The sequence below is a fragment of the Mytilus galloprovincialis genome, chromosome 10 (genome assembly GCF_965363235.1).
Source record: "Mytilus galloprovincialis chromosome 10, xbMytGall1.hap1.1, whole genome shotgun sequence".
NCBI lineage: Eukaryota > Metazoa > Mollusca > Bivalvia > Mytilida > Mytilidae > Mytilus > Mytilus galloprovincialis.
In genome coordinates, this window is record NC_134847.1 from 14,318,191 (window position 1) to 14,330,212 (window position 12,022).

Below are 12,022 nucleotides of genomic sequence, written 5' to 3' on the forward strand. Positions count from 1 at the left end.
TAAAGTTTAAGTTGAGATTTACATTTATCAAGAAATGTACGGAGCCCCGCTAGGGACAAAATAATATATTGTGCGCACAATTTAAATATATTGTGCGCACAATTTAAATATATTGTGCGCACAATTTAAATATATTGTGCGCACAATTTAAATATATATTGTGCGCACAACTTAAACATATTGTGCGCACAATATGATGTGGTGTGCGTCCAAAATTAGGAAAACAGTTTTCACTTGACTCATTTTACTGATCATTCAACAAAGTTAAATGTTCGTGGTTTAGACATAATCTCAGATACCAAATGCAATAGTTCTTCTATATTTGGTTGTATGAAACGATTTTAATGTCTAAATGTCAACTTGACAGGTATCATTTGACCTTGACCTCATTTTCAGGGTAAAGTGGTCCAGCAAAGTAATTTTTTGTTTTTGGTGTATTTCTCGGATACTATAAGCATTTAGCTGGATATATTTGGTGTACGGAATGCTTGTATGGTGTAATATTAATCTGAAATAAACGTAATTTATTCAGTATTCATGTCAGGAGTCGATACGAATGCACTGATGATTTTTTGCAAGAGTATTTTCATGTATCTAGCTAGCCCCATTTCAAAAGAAAACCTTATGCATTTTTCCATTCTGTCACTTTAAAAAGGACACATTGTGTAAAGTCAAAGAATTTAACGCACACTATATTATGTTGTGCGCACAATATGTTTAAGTTGTGCGCACAATATATTTAAATTGTGCGCACAATATATTATTTTGTGTTCACACTATATTATTTTGTGCGCAGTGCGCACAATATATTTTTTTTCTTTGCATGTCCCTAGCGGGGCTCCATATGTGACTTGTAGTTCATGAGAAAAATAACACTGTACTTCTTCAAAAAGCATATTTCTTTTAAAAAAAATGCAAGTACAGAGTATTATCTAATTTTTAAAACTATTTTGCCTCAGATTTGCTTACCTCATCTGAAAGCCAATGTTGGATGGTATTCAGAGCATCTATTGAGATAGAATATGGTCCTACTTTAGATATAGTGTTTGCATCTCTTGATTTAGATCTCCAAATCTCTGACAGAACTGAATAATTAAAAGATATACCATATAGCATATAGTTAAAAAGATAAAATTAATCCTTCACAATAATGTCAAAAATTGAAATTAGTATACATATTTAATGCAACTAAAACTTTTTCTAGAAATGTATTAAAAACCTTCATCAGATCAAAAGCTTGTTATTTGGATAATAAAACAATTAATAGTGCATAATTTGTTACACAACATGAAATAATACTTTTTTAAATATTTCAATATTATTTTTAAAGAAATCCACATTTAAATGTATCTCTTATTTGTTTTACCCCCATGCCTTTGTTATTATGTAATGGCTGCTATGATTATTGAAACTTCTTTTTTTCACAATTTCACAATTAAGTTGAGTAACAAATAATTAATGATCCAAGACATTGAGATTTTAAAATATTGATGTAGCAAGCAAGTTGAAGATAGACAAAAGGTAGAGCAAAGCTATAACAAGCACAAAAAATATCCATCTACAATTTTGATTTTAATTCACCAACCTTCTTCACAATCAACCTGTGACAGACTTCGTTTTTTGACATCCTCCATTGATGACATCTTTAAAGTTGTTGCAGAAGAATCTTTCAAGGGTGATACCCTGGTATGTTGTGTTGACAAAACATCATCCTCTGTGTCAGACTGGTCAGCAGCAAGTTGTGTTGACAAAACATCATCCTCTGTGACAGACTGGTCAGCAGCAAGTTGTGTTGGCAAAAACTCATCCTCTGTGACAGACTGGTCAGCAGCAAGTTGTGTTGACAAATCACCATCCTCTGTGACAGACTGGTCAGCAGCAAGTTGTGTTGACAAAACATCATCCTCTGTGTCAGACTGGTCAGCAGCAAGTTGTGTTGACAAAACATCATCCTCTGGGACAGACTGGTCAGCAGCAAGTTGTGTTGACAAAACATCATCCTCTGGGACAGACTGGTCAGCAGCAAGTTGTGTTGACAAAACATCATCCTCTGTGACAGAAGCAAGTTGTGTTGACAAAACATCATCCTTTGTGACAGACTGGTCAGCAGCAAGTTGTGTTGACAAAATATCATCCTCTATGACAGACTGGTCAGTAGCAAGTTGTGTTGACATAACATCATCCTCTGTGTCAGACTGGTCAGCAGCAAGTTGTGTTGACAAAACATCATCCTCTGTGTCAGACTGGTCAGCAGCAAGTTGTGTTGACAAAACATCATCATCTGTGATAGACTGGTCAGCAAGTTGTGTTGACAAAATATCATCCTCTGTGACAGACTGGTCAGCAGCAAGTTGTGTTGACAAAACATCATCCTCTGTGACAGACTGGTCAGCAGCAAGTTGTGTTGACAAAACATCATCATCTGTGATAGACTGGTCAGCAAGTTGTGTTGACAAAATATCATCCTCTGTGACAGACTGGTCAGCAGCAAGTTGTGTTGACAAAATATCATCCTCTGTGTCAGACTGGTCAGCAGCAAGTTGTGTTTGCAAAACATCATCCTCTGTGACAGACTGGTCAGCAGCAAGTTGTGTTGACAAAACATCATCCTCTGTGTAAGACTGGTCAGCAGCAAGTTGTGTTGACAAAACATCATCCTCTGTGACAGACTGGTCAGCAGCAAGTTGTGTTGACAAAACATCATCCTCTGTGTCAGACTGGTGAGCAGCAAGTTGTTTTGACAAAACATCATCCTTTGTGTTTGAATGGTTAGCAGCAAGTTGTGTTGACAAAACATCATCCTCTGTGTCAGACTGGTCAGCAGCAAGTTGTGTTGGCAAAATATCATCCTCTGTGACAGACTGGTCAGCAGCAAGTTGTGTTGACAAATCACCATCCTCTGTGACAGACTGGTCAGCAGCAAGTTGTGTTGACAAATCACCATCCTCTGTGACAGACTGGTCAGCAGCAAGTTGTGTTGACAAAACATCATCCTCTGTGTCAGACTGGTGAGCAGCAAGTTGTGTTGACAAAACATCATCCTCTGTGACAGACTGGTCAGCAGCAAGTTGTGTTGACAAAACATCATCCTCTGTGTAAGACTGGTCAACAGCAAGTTGTGTTGACAAAACATCATCCTCTGTGACAGACTGGTCAGCAGCAAGTTGTGTTGACAAAACATCATCCTCTGTGTCAGACTGGTCAGCAGCAAGTTGTTTTGACAAAACATCATCCTTTGTGACAGACTGGTCAGCAGCAAGTTGTTTTGGCAAAACATCATCCTCTGGGACAGACTGGTTAGCAGCAAGTTGTGTTGACAAAACATCATCCTCTGTGTCAGACTGGTCAGCAGCAAGTTGTGTTTGCAAAATATCATCCTCTGTGACAGACTGGTCAGCAGCAAGTTGTGTTGACAAATCACCATCCTCTGTGACAGACTGGTCAGCAGCAAGTTGTGTTGACAAAACATCATCCTCTGTGTCAGACTGGTCAGCAGCAAGTTGTGTTGACAAAACATCATCCTCTGTGACAGACTGGTCAGCAGCAAGTTGTGTTGACAAAACATCATCCTCAGTGTCAGACTGGTCAGCAGCAAGTTGCGTTGACAAAACATCATCCTCTGTGTCAGACTGGTCAGCAGCAAGTTGTTTTGACAAAACATCATCCTTTATGACAGACTGGTCAGCAGCAAGTTGTATTGGCAAAACATCATCCTCTGGGACAGACTGGTCAGCAGCAAGTTGTGTTGACAAAACATCATCCTCTGTGACAGACTGGTCAGCAGCAAGTTGTGTTGACAAAACATCATCCTCTGTGACAGACTGGTCAGCAGCAAGTTGTGTTGACAAAATATCATCCTCTGTGTCAGACTGGTCAGCAGCAAGTTGTATTTGCAAAACATCATCCTCTGTGACAGACTGGTCAGCAGCAAGTTGTATTGGCAAAACATCATCCTCTGTGTCAGACTGGTCAGCAGCAAGTTGTGTTGACAAAACATCATCCTCTGTGACAGACTGGTCAGCAGCAAGTTGTGTTGGCAAAACATCATCCTCTGTGACAGACTGGTCAGCAGCAAGTTGTATTGGCAAAACATCATCCTCTAGGACAGACTGGACAGTAGCAAGTTGTGTTGACAAAACATCATCCTCTGTAACAGACTGGTCAGCAGCAAGTTGTGTTGACAAAACATCATCCTCTGTGATAGACTGGTCAGCAGTAAGTTGTGTTGACAAAACATCATCCTCTGTGTCAGACTGGTCAGCAGCAAGTTGTATTGGCAAAACATCATCCTCTGTGACAGACTGGTCAGCAGCAAGTTGTATTGGCAAAACATCATCCTCTGTGTCAGACTGGTCAGCAGCAAGTTGTGTTGACAAAACATCATCCTCTTTGACAGACTGGTCAGCAGCAAGTTGTGTTGACAAAACATCATCCTCTGTGACAGACTGGTCAGCAGCAAGTTGTGTTGACAAAACATCATCCTCTGTGACAGACTGGTCAGCAGCAAGTTGTGTTGACAAAATATCATCCTCTGTGTCAGACTGGTCAGCAGCAAGTTGTGTTGACAAAATATCATCCTCTGTGACAGACTGGTCAGCAGCAAGTTGTGTTGACATAATATCATCTTCTGTGACAGACTGGTTAGCAGCAAGTTCTGTTGACAGAACATCATTCTCTGTTTTTTGAGAAAAAAAAATATTATTAAATAACATTGCATTATTTTCAAATTTTCAAACAGCAATAAATAAACTTAACTTTTAAAAATCTTCAAAATTGACACTCCTCATTTCTTTTTATTTGTGTGTCAGAAATTTTCAGATATTTTTTTTATTGATGTCATGCCTATGATCTATACCAAGGCAGGAATATGACAATTGCATCAATTTGTCTGATATAATTGAGCTTTTGATTTTGTGATTTGATTAGGGATAAACAAGAAACTCAAAACCCAGAAGGTCAAAATCATATGTAATTTACAAAATTACACTCAAAGTTTAAAAATCTAAAATAAAAGGGAAAAAAAAAGAGTTAATATTGCAATGCTATATTTAGCAGCCTAAGTGAACAGCTCAAATAAATGAATATTTGGTATTACCACTGCAGGACAATTTCAATTTTTTTTCTATATTTGTCTACACTTGCATTTCATGAAGTCTTTTAGTTATTTTTTTTTTCTTAATTTCAGAAGTGACATATAAAGTTTTAACCTTTTTGGATGTGAAAAAAACATTTAAATTAAATACTACTAAGGTAAAATAAACCTTTAAGATCAGCTAAACACATCTTCTCCAATACTACAGAGCACCTTTGGGTTGTCTGAAAACAAATTATTGAAAACTTTTTCAATTATGTATGCATGAATAGTTTCTTGAATACCTACATTTGGTGAAAATAAGCTTGGCATTTAAAACAAATGTTTTGCTTGCATATAAAGATATATTAGGGGATAAAATAACAGAGTTCTAATTTCCTCCACATAACACTTATTTAAAATTTCTAAAGGACATAAATCATTTAAACCAGGAGCTCCGCAGGTCGCAGATTTTTACGACCGCACAGGTCAAACATTGAACAGTTGGGGCAAGTATGGACACAACATTCAAGCTTGATACATCTCTGAATTTGGATTGTGATCAAATCTTTGACACAATATGAGTTTCTGACACAAAACAAATGTCAAGATCTTACAAATCTATTGCACAGTATTGTGCAATTAAAGATTTCTTCTTCAAAAATGTGGAATTTGAGAAATTTGGGGGAAAAAATGAAAACTACTACCATCCCCCTTTTTTTGCCAATTAGTCCAAAACCTGACATTACTTTATACATATTTTACAAGTAGTGTAAATGAGGTAAATGCCAAACATACCCAACATTGTATGTTAAATGTTTTTGCTCCCTTACACTGCTTTTAAATTGTCATAATTGTCCATTGACCAGACAATCCTAGTTTCCCCCCTTTTTTGCCCCTAATTCCAAAACATTTTGAGCCATAACACCCCCCCCCCCCCTGCCCAAGTCAATACTAACCATCCCTTCATGGTATGGAAGCTTATAGTATAATTTCAGAGGGATGCATACACTTAAACATTAAACACATGTTATTGTTTGAAAACTACAAAAATGCTTATTTCGGCTTCTAATTCCTAAACTATTGAAACCATAACTCCCAAAATCAATCACAACCTTTCTTTAGTGGTATTGAACCTTCATGTAAAAATTTATAGATATTCATTCACTAAAACTAAAGTTATTGTCCGGAATCTAAATGTGTCATCTGACTCTACTGTGGTTTTGAAAATCATGAAAAAATACATATACCCAAATAATGATAGAGGTCAAATTTGGTTAAACACATAGATGAAAATAATACATATACCCAAATAATGATAGAGGTCAAATTTGGTTAAACACAGGACCAATATTTTAATAAAAACACCAGGATGCTATCTTGAACAGTTAATCCCAACAAAGTACAAACACTTCATCAGCCCCTCATAAGGAACATTTATGCAATGGTTAGTTTCATTCCATTCAGTGGTTCGAATCTCTAAAAGAAGACCTCTGTATGCAGATCATTCTAAATTTTTGAAACAATGATCAGTTTGGCATTACATGTAGCTCACAAATAATGAGTCTTAGGATAGCAGAAGGGCAAAAAGTAATTGCCTTGAAAATACATGGCAAAACATATTCCTTCTAAGTACTTACTTTTGAAGTACTTTGCCTCCATGGAAGGTCATTTACACCATAATCGTACAAAATTTCAGTTCCAGGGGAAATATCCTGTACAGCATATATAGCAACCCTTGGTATGGTGTCTACAATGATCCTTCTAACTCTGGCATTTTGGCAACTTTTTATGCCATCGTTTACGTACTTTCCGATTCTTTTAGAGAATGTTGCATCAACACTACAAAAAATAAGTGCATATAAAATCAAGCAAAACTGGTGAAATATCATAAAATAAACTAGAGGCTCTTAAGAGCCTGTGTCACTTACCTTGGTCTATATGCATATCAAACAAAGAAAACAGATCGTCATATGGATTCATGAAAAAAAATTGTGTTTAGGTGATGGTGATGTGTTTGGAGATCTTGCTTTACTGAACATTCTTGCTACTTACAATTTTGTCCATCTATAATGAACTTGGCCCTTAATAGTTCCAGAGCAAAATATTTTGCAAAAACTAATGAAAATTGTTAATAATTGACTATAAAGGGCAATAACTCCTTAAGAGGTCAACTGACCATTTTAGTCATGTTGACTTATTTGTAGATCTTACTTTGCTGAACATTATTGCAGTTTACAGTTAATCACTATCTATAATAGTATTCAAGATAATAACCAAAAACGGCAAAATTTCCTTAAAAATTACCAATTCAGAGGCAGCAACCAAACAACCAGCTGTTCAATTCATCTGAAATTTTCAGGGCAGATAGATCTTGACTTGATAAACAATTTTACTCCCATGTCAGATTTGCTCTAAATGCTTTGGTTTCAGAGTTATAACCCAATATCTACATTTTCTACTTTTAGCCATGGTGGCCATCTTGATCTGTTTGCCAGGTCACTGGACACATTTTTAAAACTAGATGCCCTTATGATGATTGTAGCCAAGTTTGGTTTAATTTGGCCCAGTAGTTTCAGAGAATATTTTTGTAAAAGTTAACGATGACAGACGACGATGGAGACGACAATGACGCCAGACGCCAAGTGACAAGAAAAAGCTCACTTGGCCCTTTGGGCCTGGTGAGCTAAAAACTGCAAAAATTTTGTTAAAACTACCAATTCCGTGGGTTGTTTTATTCGTCTGATAATTTCAGGGCTGATAGATCTTGACCAATTCAAAAATCTAACCCCATGTCAGATTTGCACTAAAAGCTTTATTTTTTTAAGATATAAGCCGAAAACTACATTTGACCCCTATATTCTATTTTTAGCCATGGTTGCAGTGTTTGTCAATGGATCAAAACTTCGTGTAAAATTGTCTTTAAGGGGCAATAACTCCTTAAGGGGTCAATTGACAACTATGGTCATTTTAACTTGTTTGTAGGTCTTACTTTGCTGAACATTATTGCTGTTTATAGTTTATATCTATCTATAATAATATTAAAGATAATAACAAAAAAACTGCAAAATTTCCTTATAACTACCAATTCAGTGGCAGCAACCCAATTACGGGTTGTTTGATTCTTCTGAAAATTTCAGGGCTGATAGATCTTGACCAATTGAACACTTTTAACCCGTGTCAGATTTGTTCTAAAAGCTTTAGTTTTTGAGATATAGGCCAAAAACTGCATTTGACCCCCTTTGTTCTATTTTTAGCTATGGCGGCCATGTTTGTTGATGAATAAAAACTTCAGATACAATTTAAAAACTAGATACCTTAAGGAACATTACCTTAAAGCTTGAAGGAATTTGTCCCCGTAGTTTCAGATGAGAAACTTTTTTAATAGTTTACGACGACAGACGCCGACGGACGCCAAGTGATGGCATAACCTCACATGGGACACTTCCGAGCCCTGGTGAGCTATAAATCAGCCCAATATCTGAAGGCATATACGAAAAAAGTCTGTATAACAGTGTTTTTCAACAATTTATCAAAGTCCAAAGATGACCTTGCAAGGTACGCAAAAATCAAATATACCGGTAATTATTCTATTACTTATAATAGGTGGGAATTCAACATCACAAAACCTTTTTAATCAAGTAGTCACTGAACCATGAAACTGAGGTCAAGGATATTGGTCATGTAACTGATGGAAACTTTGTAACATGAGGCAGTCTTCGTCTCACAGCGTATAATACTTTAGCTATTTGACCAAAGTTGTTTAAAAAAAAAAGACAAAAAGAATTTTATGTCATCTTTTCCTATTTTTGATTGCAATTATAAGTCTGTTTTAACTGTCAAGAATACCCCTTAAGCGGACAACTTGAGCAGTTTATTCTTTAAATTGCTGTCATTGAATATCAAGAAAGGAAATAAATCCCGAAATTGATATATTTCTGGTATGTTCCAATCTGTCTTTTACTACAGATATTGACAACGAGTATATATTACATTTTCCCAAATTTACCGTTGGAAAAAATATGTAAATAGATTTTTATTTCATCAAATCTTTTTTTTTTTTTTGGTATTATTTTTATTTTTTATAAATAATATTCTTTACATCCAAGATGTTATTTATAAACAAGTGTATGAGTTTAGTAATGACTATTAATTACCTCCACCAAAAACTTTAACCTTCAACATGACAGACAGGCAGACGAAATAAAAAACGGATGCAGACCAAACAACATAATGCCCCTAAATGGGGCAGAATAAATAGGGCATAAAAAGAAGCTGTTTGATGACTAATTTTAGGGTATTGTGGTAGAGGGTGTTTGCTTTTTTCCATCAATAAACAATAGCCATGTTTAAACAATTAAACACCCTTGGCTTGTAGGTTGAAGAGTTTATTGGGAAATCTGTGAAAGTTTTATCAATTAAACATGCCTTTAATTGCAAAAATTTGAATTGACTTAAGAGTGCTATAAGTGACGAATACCAGCTATGTAATGGAATGTAGCAGTCTCTTGACAGATAGAACACTACTTATTGACAAGAAATACATAACGAACTGTAATCTTTTAAAATTTAATGCTATTATGAACCAAAAACAGAAATCTAAACTTCGAAAATTGTGCCAATTCATTTGAATTACAAGAATTAATTGTATCAGGATGCTGTTATGAAGTCTCCCAAACAAAGCTCCCATATTCATTTGATTTGTTTAATTGTCCCATACAAGAATATATATGGTTTACGGGTTGGGAAACTAGACCGTTTACAAGTTTTCAAACAAGAGAGGGTGTGGTGACCCCATATGGACTTCCCTTTAATTATTTCATTTGTTTTATTGTCCCCTACAAGAATATATATGATTTAGGGGTGGGGATCTGGACCGTTTACAAGATAATAGCACATTCTCAAATTGAATGGGGTGGGGGTGACCCCAAGGGACTCTCCTTCAATTTCATTTGATTTATTTCATTGTTCCCTACAAGAATATATATGGTTTAGGGATGGGGATCTGGATCGTTTACAAGATTATAAAACATTCTCATTTGAACGGGGTGGGGATAACCCCCATGGATTCTCTCTATATTTCATTTGATGTGTTTTATTGTTGCATACAAGGATATACATGGTTAAGGGGTGGGGATATGGACAATTTACAAGTTTTCAATAAGAGGGGGTGGGGTAACCCCCTATGGATTTCCCTTTTATTTCTTTTCATTTGTTTTATTGTCCCCTACAAGAATATATATGGTTTAGGGGTGGGGATCTGGACCATTTACAAGATAATAGCACATTCTCAAATTGATTGAGGGGGGGTGACCCCTAGGGACTTCCCTTAAATTTCATTTGATTTGTTTAATAGTCCCCTTCAAGAATTTATATGGTTTAGGGGTGGGTGATATGTACTGTTTACAAGATAATAGCACATTCTCAAATTGATTCCCCTTTATTTCATGTGATTTGTTTCATTGTCCTATGATCATTTCTGAAGACTGTGTGTGTTTATCACTTAAAGTTTTCAAGTTATATTCATTTGAAAATTTTCAAAAATAAAATATTATAGGGTTCTATAGTAAACCCCTTCCTACTTTCGGCCCCCCAAAATACCCCTTAATAGACCTCAATGCACAAACATACGATTGATGGCTCACCTAGACATATTAATCTAACATTTTATGAAACCCTAAGTAAATCTGACAAGTGGTTTTGGAGAAACGCTGCGGACAAGTTCATTTTTTTAAAGTGGTGGAAGAAAAAGAAAAAGAAAAAATTAAAGGAAAAAGAAAAAGAAAAAGAAAAAGAAGCAGAAGAAGAATAATAAAAATAATAAGAACTGAGCAAAAACAATAAGTCTCCAAACTTTGTTTGGGAGACTTAATAAATGACAAACTGGATTCTCTCTGATGTTAACCTGTCGGCTATACTGATCATACTGTTGTAAAAAAACTCATATTTAATGCTTCCTCAACAAACGTACATATATGCAATGTAATGTAAACTAATGTGTTTTTCTGTATACCTTTGTCCAACTTAGGTGATACCAGAATAAAATGATATACTTACCACATTTCTTTTTCTGCAAATCTGAAGAACATGATGTAACTTCCAACGGAATTTGGATATTGTGTGAGCCGTCTTTTACCATCATTGCCACTTATCAATTCCCCATGATATTCCATTAGAAAGTCACCTTTCTTGAAAAACTTTGAAGCAAACACTCCTTTACCTAAATCAGATAAGACAATGTTTTTTTTCTCTCTAAATTTAGTTTAAAAAAAACACACAAAATCCTGGAATAAAAATATAACTGTTAATATCTGTGTCATTTAGTCTCTTGTGGAGTTGTCTCATTGGCAATCATACCACATGTTCATGTCATATTATCAGGTGAGAAAAGAGTGAACTTAAACCGCTATCTACTAAAGCAAGTTGAAAGTTGGAACTGCATGATCTGCCCTTTTTTTTTTAGTGAATAAATGATTTATTGTTGAAGACTGCATGCTGACCAATAAGTGAGACATTTAAAATGTATTGTGTTTTAATGTTAATAGGCTGCTGTCTTGTTGATGTTTATAAAGAGGTTCAATGGGTAACCAGATGCTCCGCAGGGCGCAGCTTTATACGGCCGCAGAGGTTGAACCCTGAACAGTTGGGGCAAGTATGGACACAACTTTTAAGCTGGATTCAGCTCTAAATTTGGAGTGTGATTAAATAGTTGACACAGCATAGGTTTCTGACACAGAATGAATGTGGTCTAATGAACTTAAAATATTTTTTTTGCCTTTGAGCAATTCACTATGCTGTTGAATATTAATCCTCTCAAAAAAATGTTTGAAGAAATTTTCTTTTTATTTATGAAATCTGAAATGAGAAAAATTTAACCCCCCTTTTTTTGTCACATCCACCTTTCCCTTTTTCCAAAACTGATCTCAATTCAAATTCCTAATGGAGTTTGCA

At 35.6% G+C, this 12,022-nt stretch overlaps 2 protein-coding genes across 2 annotated transcripts in view; both read right to left on the reverse strand.

Moving 5' to 3' along the window:
- LOC143048873 (uncharacterized) overlaps positions 1–2,174 on the reverse strand; it is a 44,191-nt gene extending 42,017 nt beyond the window's left edge. Inside the window, exons 1-3 of the mRNA XM_076222741.1 lie at positions 2,145–2,174; positions 1,586–1,820; positions 970–1,085 (exon numbers count right to left, since the gene is read on the reverse strand). Coding sequence (XP_076078856.1) covers positions 970–1,085; positions 1,586–1,820; positions 2,145–2,174 — 381 coding nt within the window. The remainder of the gene's footprint in view (positions 1–969; positions 1,086–1,585; positions 1,821–2,144) is intronic.
- A 3,049-nt stretch (positions 2,175–5,223) lies between these two features.
- Positions 5,224–11,281, reverse strand: LOC143049898 (N-lysine methyltransferase KMT5A-like). The gene is made up of 3 exons (XM_076223665.1): positions 11,129–11,281; positions 6,712–6,913; positions 5,224–5,316 (listed from the first exon to the last, which is right to left on the reverse strand). Exons 1-3 carry the CDS (start codon positions 11,242–11,244, stop codon positions 5,236–5,238), a joined length of 399 nt encoding a protein of 132 aa, XP_076079780.1. The 5' UTR covers positions 11,245–11,281; the 3' UTR covers positions 5,224–5,235.
- Positions 11,282–12,022: the final 741 nt, after the last annotated feature.